Here is a 20307-nt window from a genome sequence, read left to right as displayed (position 1 = left end):
TTTCCTCATCTGTACACATCACTGACCCCAGGGTGGTGGTGTCTGGGACTAGCGAACCTCTAACAAAACAGAGGGGAGCATACCCTGATGGGGGGGGCCACACCGTGTCCTGGCGTGTGCCCGGCTCCTGTCTGGCATCTCCACTTCTTTATAGGGTAAAGGGGAGGGGCTCTGTTGGCGGCACAGGGAACTTGTTTGTCCTTACAGTGAGACTTTGCATCCATTTTAAAAGCTTAAGGGAGAAGGATTTAAGAGATTGGGGGAAGGGGAGGTGTTTCTTCGGTCTTCATTTCCAAAATAGTGTTTTGTTTTGTTTTGTTTTGTTTTGTTTTTAAGATTTATTTATTTATTTCAGAGAGAGAGAGCACAAAAGCAGTGGGGAGAGACAGAGGGAGAGGGAGAAAGAGTCTCTAGCAGACTCCATCCTGAGTGCAGAGCCTGACATAGGGCTCAATCCCAGAACCCTGAGATCATGACTGAGCCGAAACCAAGAGTCTGACACTCAACCGACTGAGCCACCCAGGTGCCCAAAATATTGTTTTGGATGTCTGAGGACATAGCTTCCCATTTCCAGCCCATATTTTCTAATAGGCCCTTCTGTTTCCCATTTTTTTCTGGGTAAGACCCTTATGTTCCTTTCCCTGTGATTGCTTGAGAGGGGTTCCTTGGGCCATCTGGCCAGCTGAGACCCCTCCTGGGTCCCTCCGACTGGGATTCGAGGCTTTACTCAAACTTGGGAGCTGTACTCCCCACCCAGGCTGGGGTTGGGAGAAGGAGGTGTTCAGTCCTGACTCAGCTTCCCTGATTTCAGTCAGAGAGGAGGGGAAACAGCTACTGCGGATATGTGGATAGGAGCACACCCCTGCATGGTCTTAGACACTCCCAGTAGTGTCAGTGTGCCCACATCTGGACCGTGAGGAAACTGAGGCCTGGGAAGGGGAGGGGCCTACAGTGCTGGCCTGACTCTGATGTGCGTGTGCTGGACTTCAGTGCCCACAGAGAACACAGATATTCCTAGGCACTGTGCCTTCCTTCCTAGCCTGGGCAGAATGACAGCCCCCGCCCAGGAGAATTCTGGGAGATCAGATCAGTGAGATTTCCTTTGGGGCCGTGCTTGGGCCTCTGGGAGCATAAAATGGGCTGTTCAGTTTCAAAGAATGAGGGATTTAATTTGATGTGTGTTGATGTGAGGGAGGCAGGATATACAGAGCACAGGCCTTGGGGCCAGGTATAAATCTAACTGCAGCTGGGGCAAGTGCCTTCATCTCTCTGAGCCTCAGTTTTCTCGTCTGTAAAATGGAGTTAATATTAGAACCTTCCTTGCTGCATGGCTGCAAGGACAACTGAGATGAAACTTTCAAAGTGCTAAGTGTTAGGGACCCAGAAGGGGATTACTTGCAGTTTCTGACCCAGAGGGCTTGTGGGGAGGGGGAAATGATATGTAGATGATGTCAGCACTTCTGGTGGTGGGGGTGTGGTTGGGTCCACTTGGTACATGGAGAAGAAAACAATGCTTGTGCTTGAGGGAGGTCAAGGAAATCTCCCAGAGGGTTCCCCCCTCCCCCCGCTCCTCCCCCCCTCCAACAGACAGAGATCACAAGGAGGCAGAGAGGCAGGCAGAGAAAGGTGGGGGGAAGCAGGCTCCCTGCTGAGCAGAGAACCCAATGCGGGGCTCCATCCCAGGACCCTGAGATCATGTCCTGAGCGGAAGGCAGAGGCTTAACCCACTGAGCCACCCAGGTGCCCTCCAGAGTTGGGTTTTTAAGGATCAGTAGGAGTTTGCTAGGCAAAGGGACTAGCTTGTACAATACCTCGGAACTTCAAAGATCTGCCTCAGGGAACTGAGAACTTTAGTCAGCGTGAAAAGTATAAGGAGAGAAGGGAGGGAGGGCAGAGGAGGCAGGAGACTGTGGAGCTCAGACTCTGTCCTGAGGTCAGTGGGAGCCATGGGAGGTCCCTGAGCAGGAGAGAGGGGAGGACAGCTTTGAGTGTTAGCACAGGCTCTGGCTACTGTGCAGGCTGCAAGAAAGGATGCAGGGAGGAGGCTGGGGTGGGGCCCAGGTGAGAGGCAAGGGGCTAGGGCTACAGGGGGCAGAATCAATGGATGTTGAGGCAGCAGAATATCCTTTGCCATTCACTCATTCAGCAGATATCTATTAGCACCTGTAATGGGCTGGGTACTATTCTAGGCCCTGGGGTGACTGTAGGGAGCAAAACTAACCAAGTCCCTGCCCTTGTGGAGCTAACATTCTAGGAGTGATAGCAGGGGAACAAGGTAAATGTATGGCAGTGATGCATGCTGTGGGGAAAAATAAAGCAGAAAGAAGGGGTGGGGTGTGTGGGTAGTAGCGTGCAGTTTTAAGTGGTGTATTCAGGGAAGGCCTCACTGAGAAAGTGACATTAGAGCAAAGTCCTTCTGGAGTGAGGGAGATCATGTAGCTACCCAGTGGAAGAATGTGGCTGGCAGAAGCCACAGCCAGTGCAAAGGTCCTGAGGTATGAACATGTTGGGTGTTCATACCCAGATGGGCAAAGCTAGAGCAGAAGGGCTGAAGGGGGAGGATGGAGGAGATGCACTCAGCGAGGTTCTGGGCAAGACTGTGTCATCTGGCCTCCCAGGCCAGTGGATGTATTAGAGGAACAATGGGCAATTTTAGGGATAACGAGGTTATCCCAAGGTTAAGGATAGTAGTCTGCTGACTAGAGGGCACCTCCTGGACAAAGAGCGGGGCTGTGCCATGCCCTCCTGAGCTTTGACTGCCTGTGCCCTCTCTATGGTACACATCTGTGATGAATTATTTACCCCTTCCTTCCCCTCTGTGATGAGGCTCTCTAGCTTGCCTCCACATCTGGCTCCAGGCATTTCTCACAGCGCAGCAGCTGCACTGGGGTCTCACATCTGACTCCCAGTGTGGAAATCAGCCCCCACCCCCCAGTGCCTGAATAGCAACTGGCTCCTAGGCCTCTGGCATCCTCCAATCCTGGGTGGGGGAGGGCACCAGAGGTTCAGATCAACTATGCTGTCTCAGAGATCATGGGGTTTCTTTTTTTATCAGGAAGATAAGGGGTAAACTTCTGGACCTGGTCTTTGTTCCCCAAGCATTTATTGAACACTTACTGTATGCCATGCCACCTATTTCACATGTGCTTTCTTATCCTTACAACGGCCCTGTGAGTAGTGAACTAGGTTGCCCCATTTTGCAGGTGAGGAAACTGAGGCCCAAAGAAGTGACTTTCCAAGGTTGCTCCGCTAGGAAGGAAATGGAATCTGTGGCCTCCCGCCCCCTGCCTCCCCTTGCAGTCTGACTTCCAATCCCGTTTCTGGAGCATTTCTCAGTGGTCAGTTCTCTGGTGGCCCTGCTGGCAACAGGGGACCCCTCTGTTGCATGCCCAGCATGTGGCTGCTGGTCTGTCTTCCCCAGGCTCCCTCAGGGTTTCTCCACCCTCCCTCTGCTCCCCTCCCTCAAGACAACCCTGCAAGAGACAGCAGTGGAGCCCCCAAATTGCCTCTCCCAGCTGAGCAGACCCCTTTCTCAGGGTGTCTCCCCCCTCCCCGCCTGGTCACCAACTCTGTCCATGGGTCCCTCTCACAGGGCAGATCCCGGAGTTGAGCCCAGGGTCTGGGGAAGTCTGAGCTGGCAGAATAGCTGGGCCCCTCCCTGACTGTGGGCAGTGGACGGTCCCAATGGCACATTCGCCTTGCCCGTGTTACCCACCTGCCGGAACTAGTGCTGATTCCCAGCATTGTCTCTGTTTGTCAGCTTGAATGTTCAGTCCAGCGGGACCATCTGCCTGTCTTAATTGCCTGGATAATTGTGAAAGCTGTGGGCCCTGCCTTCTTCCCTGAGGAAATGGCCCGTTGGAGCAGAATGAACGTCCATTAGACCGGAGACTGAGGCCGCCCCCACTTTCTGTGGTCCTTGAGTGGATGGCTGCTCCTTCTGGCCTCAGTTTCCCTTCTGCGCCCCCCACTGTGCTCCCCAGCGGCCGGAAGCCTCCCCCCATTCACCCATTTGCTCTCCTTGGGCTGACTTTCTCTCTCTAGCCCCCGCATTTTGCTGTCTTGGCCGAGGTGACGGTGACTCATAAGCAGATGTGTGGGCAGGTGGGCGGGCCGGGGGGGGCACATACTCGGCAACCCCTCATTGCCACACAGCTGGGGCAGCTAAGGGTCCCTGTGGGTGACCTTGGGGAAGGTCCCTGCCTCTCTCTGTGGCTTGGTGCCCTGTTCGCAGAATGGATCTGTCGAGGAGGGTTTTTTGAAAAGGCTGAGGATCATTTAGAGCCTCAGCCAGAGACAAGGTGAGGGGGCCGCAAACTAGCTGAGGTTGGAGCTGAATAGCCCCCCAGAGACCACAGGTCTGACTCTGGCTCCAGCCCACACATGTACCCCTGTTTTATATCAGAGAAGGTTGAGGCCACTTTTGCTCAAGGTCACCCAACTAGTTGGTGGTAGAGTCAGGACTTGAACCCAGGGCTCCACTAAGGGACCCATGGCATTGCTACTGCAGGAGGAGGTGTTAACAGGCTGGGAGGGGACAGTCTAGAATGTTCCTCACCACTCTGGTGTCAGGCTTATCTGCAGGCAGATGGGCAAAGAAGAGGATGGGATGTCTGGTGAGTTGACATAACTGGGACTGAGAAGCGCCTGAAGATGTTGGGGACCAGGTGAGGCATCAGCCAGTCAGAGGATCAGGGAAGGCTTCCTGGGGGAAGAGATAGTGGGGACATGCAGAATTTGGGACCATGTGGGACCATGAGGAGGTGGAAATGGCTCAGAGTACATGGTGCTGGGGATTGGGGTAGAGGAGGCGACACTGGAGAGGGGGGTAGCCAATTCTGGCAACTTCCCAATGGTTCTTCCCAAACAGTGCTGAGGGGCTGTGGGACATGGGAGGCCTCAGCTGGCAGGCAGCAGGCACTGGCCCAGAAATCTCAGGGTCAAACCTCATCCTCGAACAAGTGTCCTCTGCCAGGTCCCATCCCCAACCCTGCAGCCCCCACCCCCACCCCACAGCTCCAACAGTGGGAGACCCGCTCCCTGGCTCTCGTGTTATACCTCATGGGCTGTGCGGGACCCTTGGGTGGACCTTCCCAAATTATCACCCTTCCTGAGGTTCCACATCCGTCCCTGACTCTAGGGTTCTCCTCTAGTATTCAGGTCCCCCAGGAGGGCACGGAAGAGAATGAAGCTCTCACACAAAGCCCTTTTGAGAACATGTGTCTGTCTACTGGACTGTGATTAAGGCTTTGGAGCCAGACCCCTGAGTTCCTCTGTCTCTTGCCCCTCTGGACTCTAGTTTTCCTATCTGTAAAAAGACATGATTATCCCAGCCTCGTGGGCCTGGTCCAGATACCCTGGAAGTGAAAGCATGCTGAAATCCATTGGGATTAAAGGCACATGTGTGAGCATGGCCCCAGACTCCTGGGGTGCCTAGCCCCCCACCCCTTCTTCCAGCCATACTCCCAGGAGAGGCCCTCGGAATGAGAGGGGAACTGGCAGGACCTATGGTGGAGGCCACATCGAGACTCTGGGCTCTTCTCCTGGGGCTCAGAGGCCATCGCCTGGGTCTAGACATGGCATCTGACTCTAGGCAGGGCAGTCCTGGGGCAGGGGGTCCTGGGGCCCTGGGGGTGGTGAGCTCCCCATTTGTGGAGGTATACTGGCCATGTCAGAAAGCAGCAAGGTTTTCTATGTTTGATTGAAGTGTTAGAGGGGATAAATTATGGGTTTCTTTCCAACATAGCAACCTAGAGATTATGTATATCCATTATCATTCATTTCCCATTCATTCATCCTCACATCTACTGTCTACAAGGCCGCCCCTGGATATAGGGTTGAAATCAATGAGCAAGATAGTCAAGGGTCCCCTGTTTAGTGGAAAAGAACAGGTGAGCAAATGCATTAATGGAAAGACAGGAAAGAGGTGTGGTCAGGGTGGGCTTCTTGGTAGAGATAGCATTTAGCTTGCGCTCTACGGATTTTTATCCTTAGATGGGGCAGGGTGGGGGAGAGTTCCCGAAGGAGGGAAAGGCCCATCTAAAGGACCCAAGGAGGGGTGCCTGTGTGACTCAGTTGGTTAAGAGTCTGCCTTCGGCTCAGATCATGGGGTTCTGAGATCGGCCTCCCTGCTCAGGCAGGAGCCTACTTCTCCCTCTGCCTGCTGCTCTCCCTTCTTGTGCTCACGCTCTCTCTCCCTCTCTCTGACAAACCAATAAATAAAATCTTTTAAAAAAGAAAAAAAAAGGCCCAAGGAAGGAGCACCTGATTCTGAAATCTGACCCTTGGCCCATACTAGCTAGAGGCCTTGGCCAAGTTTCTTCTCCGCTCCAAACCTTCGGTTTCTCCTCGTGAAATGGGGAGCAGCAGGGCTTTTGAAAGATCCAGGAGACACTAAACATCAAGTCCTAGGTACCCAGCAGGCACTTCAGACACGCGAGCCCTTTCTCTTTCTCTGGGACATATGCATTTGGACAAGGGTAATTCCTGACCTAGAGGCTAGAAGGTGGGGCTCCAGGCATAGTGTTTGCCCCAAGGCTGAACCCGGACCCAAGGCCTGTCTCCTGTTCCACTGAGTCTCTCGAGGGCACAGGTTGAGGACTGTGCCTATCCCTCCCAAAACCTCATGGACTGCCAGCTGCAATGGGGCGTCGTCGTAATCAGACTCCACTGTGCAGAGGCTCCAGCCGCTGCTCTTGACTGCTTGGTCCTGGGCAGCTGACCTTTGTGTCCACCCCCTGAAGCATCTCGTTGAACGGAGCTCCGGAGAGCCCACTCTAACCTAATGTCATGCACATGGTGGCCACAGTGCCAGAAGTGCCCCCTTCCGTGCATTCCCTCCTCCAGAACAGGTCCTGACTCCTCCTCTGAGCAGCCCTGACTCTTTGGCCCCCTTTGTTGTATTTGGGCTTACAGCAGATCCTCTTTGAGTATGGTTCCTTCTGCAATAGATGCTGATGTTCTGACATCATATGTGATGTTCTTGGCATGGAGGAGGTCCTGTGTAAGCAGTTACCAGGCATTGAACCTGGTCTTTGGACACTCAGCCCAGGGTTCTCTCCAGGGCAGGATAGGGAGGGGCTGCTGCCAAGGGGTCACTGACATCCTGAGATTGGAATGCACAGCGCTGCTCTTTCCCAGGGCTGAGCCCTGACAACTTGCCCATTTATTTTCATGTTTTGCTCTTTTCGTTTGAAAGGCAGCGAGAGGGCAGGTGGGCAGAACCTGAGCAGCAGACCCCCGACACACTCCCCGGAGTAGCATGGCTAAGGGTTGACTGAGGTTAGCTGGGGCCCTTGGCCCCATGGAGGGACTCTCTTAGCACCCACTCAAGTTAATTTTCTAGAGCACTTATCCCTCTCTCCCTCTAATTCTTCCATGGCTCCCTAGTGTCCTCAGGAGAGAGTTCCAACTGCTTAACATGCCATTTGAGGCACCTATTAAATTTTTTGTTTTTACGCGAGTCCAGTACCCACTCTGGCTCTGTTTTATCCAACTTTTTTTCCTCCTTCGTGTCCTGTCCCCATGCCCAGTCACTCTGTGAGACAGGTTTTTACACATGTGTACACCCTCGCAGTGCTTTCTGTGAGAAAAAGCTACGGAGATGAAGTGACAGGTTTCCTTCTCTCTTCCTCCCCACTTTTCCCCTTCCCTGCCCTTCCTCCCTTCTCCTTCTTCCTCCCCCTTTTCCGCCTTCTTTCCTTTCTTTAACTGGACCGTTCACTTCCTAAATCCATCCTCTGTGTTTCTAACTGCTGTGTCATACTCCATGGGGAGTGGCCAACATGTGTTACCTGTCCCCTCCCCCGGGAAGGAGACCCAGGGCAGCTTCACCAACAATATTCCCATTCCCATTCCTGTGAGCAGTGGCGGGAATGGGGTACTTTTGAATAACCACCAGGAGTGAAGGTGCTGGGTGACAGCATTCTCCCACGCCTCATCTCTCTGGGGCTGCCTGAGCAGCTGCCTCTCACCCCTTTCCAGTCATAAGATTCTCAGAGACTCCCCAGGAGCAGCAGCTTGGCCCTCCCCCTCCCCCCATAGACCTTTTGTCCTTTCTGAATCTGCAGGCTCCTGAGAGGGCTTCTGAGTGTGCCTTTCTCAAGGGGTGTTAGTGTGGATGGGATTAGGAAGACCTGGGTTCAAATCGCAGTTCAGTCCTCACCCCCTGTGTGGCTAAGAGCAAGTGGCTTCACCTCTCTGGGCTCTTGTTTTTTCATCTCTGAAATGGGGTTGTTGTGGGATGAAATGAGGGAATAAGTATAAAATGTTGAAAGTCAGGCCCAGCACATAGGCGTTCTTTGCCTGGTTCTAAAGAACAGTCAGCTGAGGTTCGTCTCACATCCTAAAGCCTTCCTCCTTGGTCCGAGCACACAGCCTGTCACCGGAGTCTCTTTGTATGGCATGCCCCTGTGCCCTCCAGGGCTGGGGGAAAGGCTACCGTGGAGGGCTCTGAGAACTGGTAGGTGTCTGGGACCACAGCCCACTGACGTGCCACAGCCCTCCCTGAAGTCAGGTGAGGGACAATGGGGCGTGTGTGGAACAGCTTTACCTGAGAGGAGGCTGCAGCCAAACAGCACCCTAAGAGGGGGTTAGCTAGTGCCTCCGCTGTGGGTGCTGGAATCACAGATTGGGTCTCAGTTTCCTGATCTGTAAAATGGGGACCCACCTTGTGGAAATGTTTACCAACCAGGCAGGGGCAGCCATTGTCCTGGCCTGGCCTCTGGGGTGGTGTGAGGAGAGAAGGAGGAAGAAGCAATGGAACAGCAGTAACGGGTTCCTCTGTCTTGCCTTTAGATCACCATCTCTGCCTCCTTCCTACCCAGACTTCATTTCCGGGTGTCAGTCAGGAGCGGAGGGGCAGTGGTGGGGTGGACGGCGGGCTCGCACAGCTCTCCTGTGCTTATGGTGGACTCAGCCCTTGGGTCTGAGAGAAAAGGTGGAGGCTGAGGTCCAGGACCCCCCTCTGCTTGGGTGGGGGTCCCCAGACATGGCCCCACCTGGATCTTGGTTTTCCCATCTGTGTGGCGTGGGGTCAGTTCATTCCCAATTGCAGCCATCATTGCCCCTGGGTAGGTTGGGGGGGTAGCAGAGATGTCAGGAGTCCTGTGGTGTGTCCTGCCAGCACAGCCTGGCACACCAGAGAACATGATGCCTGTGGAGCCCCATTAAGAGACACCAAGAAGGACCCCACAGGCCTGGCGCTTCGTAGAGAGGAGGTCACAGTCTACAAAGCCCTTCCAGCAAAGTCAACAGTCCTCGAAGGCCTTCCAAGTCTCTGCCCCTCATTCCTCATGGGTGGGAAGCAGAGGCTCGTGCAGAAGTGACTTGCCCAGAGTCACATAGTTCAAGGGGGGCTGAGCTGGGATTTGAACACTGGTGCCCCTGACCTATGCACTCAGCCACCTTAAAGGTCTGCTTTCTGGTCTGTTTCACAGTGTTGGTATGGGAGTCTTGACAGGAAGGTGGATGGAGAACTGCTTTCTGACTTACGAGTACATAGTCTTCCCAACTCTAGGGGGTGGGTGCTTTTAATTATCCTGTTGTACAGCGAGGAAGCTGAGGTCCAGAGGGGGCTGGACACATGCTGCCTGTCACACAGCAGTCCGTCCTCCAGATGTCTCAAAACCTGAAGATGTGCAGGTGTCAGGGCCTCTGCTGATCATGGAGGGTGTGCCCGCCAGGCTGGCTTCCAGCCACCTTACACACCCAGCAATCTGTCTCCCTCTTCTTCTGCTTCCCTGAAGTTTGGTAGTGTGCACTGGATGAGAGGGGTCGTCTTTGGAGCAGGACCAAGCAGCTTTGCCTGCTCTCAGCTCCCAGAAGGGACCCTTGCTGCTCATTGCCAGGCCCTCCTCCCTTCTCACTCAGGTGGTGCTGCAGTCTGCGGTCCTTGCAGAGCCTTCTTACTCCCTTACTCCCTTGGCTCCCATAGCCTGCAGGATGAAAACCAAACTCCAGACAGAGCACTTCTCCAACTTCTGTGTGTCCCCTGGGGAGCTTGTTCAAATGCAGATTCTGATTCCGTGGGCCTGGGTGGGGCTTGAGAGTCTGCAAGCTGAGGAGCTCGGGTGAGGCCGCTGCTTGTCTGCTACTCCTCCAAGGAGTGAGACCTTACTAGACCCTTGGTGACCTGACTTTGTGTCCCACCTGGTGTCCTCACTGCTCACACAGGATGGCGTGCCTGGGTACACACCAACCACGTGGTTTCCCTTCTTTGGCTCATTCCTTCTCATTCTTCAAAGTCATGCTCAAAACCCCTTCACAGTGGACCCCTGACAGAGCTAACTGCTCTCCTTCAGCACTTCCAGACCCCTTTAAAACCCCTGAAATCCTGAGAGGCACACAGCAGCACCCTCTAAAAGAGACGCCTTAGGTGTGAACCTGGCTCCACCCCTGGGTGACCTTGGGCAAATCGCTTAACCTTTGTACCTGATGTTTATTTAAACCCTGCCTTGTTCCAAAATGGACCAACAGTTGCTTCCAAACCTACTCTTGGATAAAATCGAGTGAAAATGTCCTCCATGGGGTGACAGGGACGCAGGGCAGGAGAAGACCCTGTTTCCCATGTGTCTCCTGGTCTCTTGATCCCCAGGGCCTGGAATGGCAGGCATTCAGAGAAACGCTGCCTGGAAGCTCTCCCATAACCCACAGCGTGACCTTTCCAGGAGCTTCTCATCCACAAGAGTAAATTCCAAAGGAGCAGGAAGAGAGACAGATTATCTTAATCGCTCATTGAAATGCATCTGTAGGGTGAGCAAATATTTTCTTACAAGAGGGGACGGATGTCGCTCTCAAGTCTTGTGCACCGTGCAGCCCCCCACCCTGAGGGGGGTGTATATATGGGGTGGAGGGCTGTGTGGCACACAAGCCTTTAAGGGAAGAGGGTGAGGGTCTATTAAGAGCAGTTTACAGGCTGAGAATGGCCATGTCCCTGCGCAGTGTGGAGCTGGGATTACCACAGAGTGGCACTTTGTGTCCTGCTGATGGACAGGGTCCTCACTGAGCGCCTTGTCCTGACTATTTCTGGGTACTATAGACCACGCTGAGAGCCTGTGCCCTCTTCCCTGCCTGCCCGCATTCTCCCATCAAATTCCTCCCCATTCAGGGCCCCTCTCTCTGACTTAGTACTCACCACCCCTTCCATAGCTGAGACCTTGACCTCACTGCTGGCCCAACAACTCTGCCTGGAATGTGGAGCCTGTCCCCCCTGGGACATACGTGAAGTCACCCAAAGAAGCAGGCGCCCTTGGGAAGTGGGCAATGGGAGGGGACCTTGAAGAAGCAAACCGGTCCCTAACCACAGTGCTGTACATTTCCATTCGCTGCAGGACACAGAACAAACTTGAGCCCCGCTTGTTCCCACGTAGCCACGGGGGCTAGGACGTCATCTCTTGCTCTTTGCTGCATCCGGCAGGAGGACAAATGTCAGACCTACAGGCTATTGACCCTGTGTTGCTCTTAGCCCCCCTTTGTCCCAGCACCTGTGTGGTGCCCAGCCCTCAGCTGGTGCCCACACACATTAGTGGGATGGGGAGCATGAGCAGCTGGACAGCTGGAGGAGGGGCCCTGTGTGTCCATCGGGGTTGTCAGGGTCAGTCCTGAGCTGGCGTGTGGAATCTAGGAGTGTGCAGGACTGAGGCCCAGCTGGGGCTGGAGTTGTGGACAGCTGCCCCTGCCTGTCAAGCCCAAGGCAGGCAGATTCTCTGCCCAGCTCGCTCCGTGTTCCCCAAAGGCTGGGAGGGGGGTGTTCCACGTAGTAGGCTGCTGGGCTTATTCTCCCCATGCCCCATCTGCCAGAAAAGGAAACTGAGGACCGGAAGAGGTAGTTGGAATGTCCGTGAAAGAGTACCAGGGGACTCTGAGCGCAGGGGTTTCTAACCTGAGACCTGCAGACACTCTCTGGCATATGGCTGCCCTTTATCCGGCCCAGGTTCTGGCATTCCATGCAAGATTCTACTGGAATCTGCTACTTACAAAAAAGTTTGGAAGGCACTGTTCCTCTTTTCTAGATGGGAAAACTGAGGCCTGGGAGAGCAGTCATTTATCAAAGTCCCAGGGCCAATTCAGAGCAGAACTAGCCCCCGTGGGGTCTGTTTGCCTAGGGCCCTAGTGGGAGGACCCTGGTATGCCCTCTCTAGAGTTCCCCAACCAGACTCGGGCTGTGGGCATGGGGGGGCGTGTGGGAGGATTCCAACAGCCAGCCATCCAGTGGCTGTGTCCCCTTTAAGCAGAGAGCCGCCCGCTGCAGTGGGTGGACTGGTGCCCAGCCAGTGGGAGCTGTGAGCTTCCCTTCCACAGCCCCTCCCTGGGGGAGGAGGAGGTAGGGTGAGGGAGAGCTGAGCAGCGTGGCTCCCCAGGGGAGGGAGTTGGTGGGCAGCAGAGGAGACAATAGCGGACATGCTGTGTGGGCTCAGCCGGGAGATCCCTGGAGAGGCGGGTAAGTCTTGGGGACCAGCAGGCAGAGCGATGGGGCTGAGCCCTCTGGAGCTCCCAGGGAGGAGACTGGGACCGCCACTCCTCAGAGACCCAAAGCCTGAAGAGAGTGCAGGGCAGGGATCCCTGGACCCCAGAGTGGGGGCAGCCCACCCGAGGACTCTGTCTGACCCTGACTGCCATCCTGCCATCCTGAGATTGGGGTCTGAGCTCACCAGGCTGTCCCCTGTCCCACATGGCATGGGCAGCAGGTAGGTCTGGAGTTGCAGAGGACAGCGCTTAGCCCCTCAGAGGTGCCTCAGGGAGGCATGTCCTGCCCTGGCATGGGCATGAGCTAGCGGGAGTGAGTGATGTGAGAGCAAAGGCCGAGCTCAGGGTGGTGTGGAGGGAGTTCCTGGAGCAGGCGGGAAGCTGGACGGGCTGGCGGCCGGCCGAAGCCCTGGCCCCGGGGTCTGGTTGGTGAGCCCTGGGACTCTGGCAGTACAGTGGGGCAGGTGTCATACAGCAGCTACATTTCTAGGTGGGGCCAGTATTGGCCCCGTGGGAGGGGCTCTGGAGCAAACACCATTGCTCCGTCCATCTGTCTGGCTGCCTGTCTCTCCAGCCTCATCCTGCTGGGCTGCCTTCCTCCCCTGACCACCCCCTCCCCCAGCTTGTCAAGAGCCAGGAGTAGGTCATCCTTTCCTGTCAGTCCCTTCCCACACTTAACATACTTTTGATGGTACCCCCTTGAAACAGTTCCAAGGGTGGGGGCTGAGGTCCTAACGGACAGATGAGGAAATAGTCTCGGGGTGGGGGAGGTGGCCCACCCAAGGCCCCACAGCTACAGTGAAATGGCCAAGCCAGGACTGGCACCCAGATGACTTTTATAACCCAGCTCCCTCTGCCCAGTGAACTTACTCTCCCACCCCTAACCCATGGCAAGGAACAGCGACAGGATCACCCCCAGGTCCCCAGATAATGACACAAATAATAGTAGCTGACAGCTGCTGAGAACTGACTTTGTGCCAGGCTCTGTTCTAAGCTCTTTCTGTGTGTTTTCTCATTTAATTTTCACAAGATTGTGAGTTTGGTACTATTCTTCTCTCCATTTCATAGCTGGGGAAACTGAGGCATGGAGATATTAAGTGACTTATCCAAGGCCACACGGCCAGAAGTAGCAAAGCTGGAATTTGACCTCACCTAGTCTGCCTCTGCTCCCTCCCAGGGACTACCCTATAAATGGAGGCATTGCCTTCCTGGCCTGGGTGTATCTGTCCTCTTGATCTAAGGCTCAGGTGAGTGGGATGGCCTTGTCCTGCAGTGGTCAGAGCCACAGGTCAGTAGTGCCCTGGAGACTTCCCATGGAAGACTACCGGGGAGGCATCTTCTCCTACCTCATGGGCCTATGGCCTCCACCTGGGCTTAGACCTCAGCATTGCCCGCCTGGACCTTTGCCCCTGTCTCTTCCTCGGCCTTCTAGCCTCTATCCCACCTCTCCATGCTGCCGTGGGAGGGAGCTTGCTAAAACTCAAATCTGATCACAACTCCTTATCCTGGCGTTTAAGGCCCTTCTTGATCTCCCTGGCTTTTTCTCTTTCTGTTGACTTAATTGACCCCCACCCTCACCACTGCCGTCCTTACCCTCACCTCTTCTCCACAGAACTTTATAATTACCACATGAACTTCATGATTACCTGCCACAGCTGATGTCAGCACTGAGACTTTCTTTTTTTTCTTCAGAAAAGTCCAAAGATGGAGCTTAGGCATAGTGGGATCCAGGCACTCAGTTAACATCGTTAGGACTCTGGGTCTCTGCTTCTCTTTAGGGAGGTACCCAGAGGTCCCTATAAGCTTTGAGTTTAAGGTCAACCAGGTCAGTCATCTCTAAGGAAAGAGAACCTGTTTCCAATAGTTCCAGCAAACATCCCAGGGCCACCTTTTGTTGGCCCAACTTGGATCAGATGCTCCATTCTGACCAATCTCTGGTCTGACTGACCTCTGACTGAGGCCTCTGACTGACCAGCCAGGCCTGGTCATGTGGTCTCCCCAGGAGCAGGGGGTCAGGGTATCCAACAAGTAGCTACTCCATATACCCCCCCCCCCCAACATTTTGCAGGGAAGGCTGAGGCCCTGAGAAATCAGGCCACATGCAGAGCTCTTCAGTGAGAGCCAGGCTTGGGGTTGGGGTCTGTGGAACACACTGCTCAGTGCCCTTTCTCTGCCCCTGATGGACTCCTGCCTGCACATGTCCAGTCTTGCTTCTGGGAGCCTTGTTCACCATACATCAACCCTAAGCCCCTGTGGAAAGGGATGTGCCCAGGCTTGGGTGCACAGTAGGCCTAAATACAGATTTTGGCAGGAAGTTGTGCCCCCCCCACACCCTCAGTGTTCACTCTCTGACTCCCTGTCACAAAGTGGTCTTTGTTCCCAGGGCCTACTGGGCCTCAGTGAGCCCTGGCCGCCCAATGGGGCCTGGAAAGGCTCAGGCAGGATGTGTGTGTGTGTCATGGGGATAAGGGAGGGTAGTCCTTCTGCTGTGGCCTGGGCCGCCCATCCTCTGAGGGACTCTGACGATAACTGTCTGGATGGTCAGGCGGGCCTGACCTCCTACTGCACAGGAGGGGCTGTGGCCATGGGGAAACCCCAGGCCCTTGACCGCAGAGGCCACAATGTAGAACCAGGAGGTCCAGCTTTGCATCCTGGCTCTGGCTCTTCCTGATTCCGTGACCTTGAACAACTCATTTCACCTCTTCGATCCCCGTTCAACTCTGTAAGTAGGAATTGAATTCCAGATTATTTACTGAGTACTTACCGTATGCCTTACTTTCCATGCTGGACATGGTAGTGACAGACAGACATAACCCAGCCTTCTGGACCTGATATCCTAGTGGGCAGAGGCAGATAGTAAATGAGATCATGACTTTTTTTTTTTTTTTTAAGTGGGGTCTGTTACATGGTGTTGAGTGCATGAAAAAGATAAAGCAGGGAAGGAGGGTATGAGAGAAGACCTACCTTCCTGAGAAGGTGATATTTCTACAAATTCCTGAAGGACGTGACAGGGGTAGTTTGTGGAAGAGTCTTCTGGGCAGAGGGACTAGCCAGTGCAAAGGCCCTGGGGTGGGCACAAATCTGGTGTGGGCAATAGTGGGAAGACCAGGAAACTGGAGTGGAGCTGGTGAAGGGGAGAGTGTTAGGAGGTGAAGTCAGGGAGGATGAGGAACTGTCAGTTGTGGTGAGAAATTTTGCTTTTACTCTTCACAGAGTGAATTGAATCTTTTTATAGCCCCAGGCAACCACAGTCAAGAAATAAAACGGTTCCATTGGTGGCCCAGGTTTAAGGTCATGCACCTTAATATTGCTGGTTCCAGGGTGAGGTGGGAGAGCCTAGGCCCAGAAGAGGCAGACCGAGGCCTGACTTGAGGCTGCACCCTCATCCCACATGTTATAGGGGCCACTGCAGGCTCTACAGCCCTCTACGGGTCTCTTAGCCTTGTGTTTAGAGGGAGAGCACACAGTCGAGGGGTCAGGCTGTGGCCTGCTGGGAGGCCAGGAGGTTCTGGATTCCAGTCCTTACTCTGCAGTTCACCAGCTCAGTGCCCTCTCTGGGCTTCAGTCTCTGCATTTGTAAACGAGGAAGTCCCGAAGCCTCCCTCCCCTTGCTATCAGCAGAGTTAACTGAGTTAGCACATGCAGAGTCTGGGCCTGGCGCTCCTTTTCCGTGTTCTTTTTGCCCAGTCCTTGGCAACAAGTGAATTGGGCAACTACTTCTAAAATCTCTTGGTATGTTTCTTGCTTCCGCTATAAACATGCACTGAATAGAAAGAGGGGTCATCCTGTTGCCAAGTTGATCTTTCCCTGCTACTCTCTCTGTGGGAGGCTGGCCTCTGGGGAGACTTGTCAGCTGCCGGGATCGGGGAATCACTCCGAGGTCAACCTGTATCCCATACATGCTCTGGTCCAGCCCGCGATGGCCAGAGGGGCGTCCTTCTGTGGGCAGTGCCCAAAGGGGCTGGGCTGCTGCCTGGAGCAGAGGTGACTGCAGAACCATAGGCATTATCCGTGTCTCCCCAGGACTGTCATGGGATGGGAGGAGGAGGCCAGAGGGGACCCGTGCCACTTAGGAGTCGTGTGGCGCTGGAAGTTCCCTTGACCTCTCTGTGCCTCAGTTTCCTCCTCTATAACATGGGGATGATAATGGCACCCACCACATAGGAGTATTGTGAGGATAAAGTGGTAATCATTTTAAAGGCCATAGAACATGGCTTGGGTTCAAATCTTGACCTTGCTCTTTACCATTGGAACTTGGTTATCCTCTGTACCTCAGTTTCCCCACACCATTGGAGAAGGTAGTGAGGATGAAACGAGACAATGCTTATGAAGCACCCAGCACAACTCCCAGGGCTTAATCAGAAGGAGTTGCCATTATTAATCTACGAAAACCTCTCTGACAGGGTCAGTGACAGGGGCAGGGAGAATACTACCGAGTTTCATGGCTTCTGTGTAAACTCCATCATCTCGCTGCTCACACTGCCCCTGGAGGTGAGCCCTCACAATGCACAGAGGAAAAGCCTGAGGCTCAGAGAGAGGTTACTTGTCCCGGATTCCTAGCCAGCAGGCAATAAGGTTTAGAATCAGAATCTGAAGTTGGCCTAAGGCCAAAGTCCATCCTTCCTTTTGCAGCACTGCCTGCCCAGGTGGGAACAGCCAAGCTGGAACTGGCAGATCCCTTGGGGGTGTGCTGGAACGGTGAGCAGCCGCTGCCCCTGAGGGCAGCTGTGGGCCACTGGGACAGTTAAGAAGGTTGGACCAAGGAGTCCCCTTCTCCTCCTCAGGGGAGATGGGGCTGGGATGGACCTGCTGGTGGCTGGTCCTCATTTCCTCTTCTGCTCAGGCTGAGCCTCTGGGCCTTCGTTTTCTCAGTAAACGAGAGATATGCTGAATGCTGCCTCTTGGAGGTCCAGAGAACCAGGCTCAGTCACGGCTGAGTCTGTGGCACTGCCTTCCGTTGCCCCTTTCTTGCTGAGGCGGGATCCTGGCAAAGGCATTCTGTCCAGGGGCTGACTTCCTTTTCCCTTTGTCAAAGCTCAATAGCTCCCTGGGGCCCCAGAGAGATGGGGATAATGAAGGCAAATTAGCAAAGCTTTCAAGAGAAATAAAATAAAAAAGAAAGGCACCCACCCACCCCTGGCTGTAGTGCGGGCGGGCGCGGGACCAGGTGTACTTAAGCTCTGTTCATAAGCACTGCCTCGCTCCCTTATGCTCTCCCGATGGGGCCAGCCTGCATCCGGCGGGACAGGCTGGCATTGCTGTGGAAATGCATTTCCCTCGGAAGCGAGTTCTTACAGGACGAATTGACTGAAGGCAAAAGCTCATAATTGCCCATTGCTGGAAGGAGGAGACGGGAAAAAAGAAACACGCAGATAAAAATATCTCTGTTTTTATGCACGTTTCCAGCTGAAAATTGGTGGGAAAGATGTTTTTGAAAAGCCTTCATCTCTAAGCATGTAATTACCAAGTCCCAGAACAAAAAAGAGACAGAGCGGGAGAGAGCGAGCAGGTTCTGTGAGGGAGGAGGACTGGGGTCTGAACCCCCATGGGGTTTTCTATAAATAATATAATTCCTTCACATTCTCAAGCCTGGGCTGGCGGGGAGCCAGCAATGGGTGGTGGGATACACTTCCATTTTATAGATAGAGAAATAGAGACTTAAGTCATACAGCTGATTGGAAATTCTGACCCTGCCTTGATTCTTGGTTTGAATGCTGCCTCAGTTTCCCCACACCATGGGATGCTTGTGAAAGTGGAGCAGTGTTGCTGAACAGGCATCAACAAATATTGTGGCGTTCCTCCTGAGTGCCTTCCTGAATATAGCAGGGGGTCTTAGATATCCAGAAGCCTCTTAACTAGCAATTAGCTGTCCAGAGGGGCCTTAGTCTCCCAAGAGAGCTCATCAGAGCCACAGACTAAAATGCATGTCCCTTCCCCAGAGAGCAGTCTCTCAAGTGCCCATATATTGCCCACTGACTCTGTCTGCACACAGTTGTATGAATTCTGGTTTGCAGCCCATAGTCATGCCTGCCTGACAGCCAGGATGAGAGATGCTCACAGCTGGCTCCCCCAAAGCCAGCAAAAAATTGTAAAAAGGAGGGAGTTGGGGTCACTCAGTTAAGATGAACAGACCCGACACCTCTGTCCCAAGGGGGTCACTGCAGCCCAACCTGGCACCGTGCTCTTCAGTGGAGCAAAATCTGAATATTGGGGTGTAGAAAGGGAGGAGAGGCTGTCTGGAAGACAAATGTGGAGGACACTTCAGAGACACCCCAGGACATGGGCCCTCAGTTTCAGAGCCAACATCTTGCAGCCTTTGGGGAACCACATTTGGGGATCCCACCTTTCCTCACTCCAGGTTTCTGGATTTTTTTGTTTTTTAATATCTGGGCTCAAAACACCACATTTAACCCACTGTTGTTTCATGCTCCATTCTTTGGGATCCTACTGCTCTGAATTTGGTGAACTTGACCCTCTGCTTTCTTGTCCTCTCCTGAGGAGCTAATCTTCCCACTCCCCCATCCCCAGACTCAAATCTGGAGCCAGCAAGCTTATCTCTGGTCTTCCCAGGACAGCCCAAGAGAGAGGGATTTTCCAGTGGCAGAATCTCATTTGCAGGGGATAAGACAGATTTTAATTCCAGAATTGCCCACATGAAATACCAGAGACCTTTGCTGTCACATAGTTGATAGAACCCAGTCTTTTTAATTTTATTAGCTCAGAAACATCTTGTTGAATCTAAATGAAGTGCAAATTAGGGAACCGTAATGGGAGGCATTATACTTAATGATGTGTTGCCTGAATTGGTGGCGGCTGGTGTGAATAAGGGGCCTGGGGGACGAGGTAGGGGGGTGGGGGCTGGTGAGGAAAGCTGCTGGGGGCCCAACTCCAGAGGGCCTGGAAGTGATTCTGGGCTTAACTGTCGTTTCCTACCTTCTGGCGAGCAAAGGGAGCCTAGGCTTGGTCTGTAGGTGCAGAGTGCTGGGGAGCTGGGTGGCATCTCAGTGGTTAGAGCTGCAGGTGGTGAAGGGTCTCACTTTCCTGAGATCCTGGCTGGGCCATGACGCTGACCTCATGCTGAACCTGTCCCAGTCCCAGCCTGAGCCCCACACAGACTCTAGAGCAGTGATTTTCAATGGGGGTTCAGGTGGGGTAATATGGTTCCCCTACGGGACGTTTGGCGATGTCCGGAGTCATTTTTGATTGTCATGATGGGGTGGGGTGCTATTGGCATCTAGCGATTAGAGGGCAGGGATGCTGCTGACCATTGTACGATGCAGAAGAGAGCCCCCCTGCCGCCACCACCACCACCACATGGAATTATCTAGCAAAAAAAAGATGTTAGTAGTGCAGAGGTTGAGCAACGTGTTGTAGTTTGAACCCTGTCCCTGATTCTGACTGAGCCCTGACCCTGAACTCAAGCTGAGCCCTGACCTTGATCCGACTGACCCCCACTGAACCCTAATGTCGGATTAGGGATGGGATGGGATACTCAGCTTCTGCCCCTTGCCAGGACTGATTCCGCTCTATAACTGTGCTTCCTGAGTTAGGTCTCGCCATGGCCAGAGGCTTAGGGAGAGGAGTGGCCTTCCACAGCTGGTGAATCACTGAGCCAGGGTCTGCCCTCAGGCAGGGCTGAACCCTGAGCCCAGCCTTAACACCTGGCCAGGGTGGAGCTGCAGGGATGAGGGCAGCTGGAGAGCTCTTCTTCCAGAGTGGAGGGTTGCGGGAAAGGCATGTGCAGTCTCAAGTGAGGCCCAAGGAATCTGTGGAAGCCCAAGGGACATACCTGGTGCTGGGAGGGGTGGTCCCCTGGGGCAGCATGGGAGAGCCTGCCAGCTT

General features: G+C 54.0%; 1 protein-coding gene across 7 annotated transcripts in view; it reads left to right on the top strand.

The window, feature by feature from the left end:
- GRIP2 (glutamate receptor interacting protein 2) overlaps positions 1–20307 on the top strand; it is a 90933-nt gene that overhangs the window by 38407 nt on the left and 32219 nt on the right. The window contains exon 1 of one of the 7 annotated variants that reach the window (XM_047743741.1): positions 12311–12439. The exons of the other annotated variants lie outside the window; for them this stretch is intronic. Coding sequence (XP_047599697.1) covers positions 12400–12439 — 40 coding nt within the window. The 5' untranslated portion in view covers positions 12311–12399. Of the gene's footprint in view, positions 1–12310; positions 12440–20307 lie in introns of those variants that run through there. 7 annotated transcript variants of the gene reach the window in all.

Source organism: Lutra lutra, chromosome 1 (assembly GCF_902655055.1).
Source record: "Lutra lutra chromosome 1, mLutLut1.2, whole genome shotgun sequence".
Lineage (NCBI taxonomy): Eukaryota > Metazoa > Chordata > Mammalia > Carnivora > Mustelidae > Lutra > Lutra lutra.
Note: the sequence above shows the minus strand (reverse complement) of the source record. Positions and strands in the feature narration are given on the sequence as shown.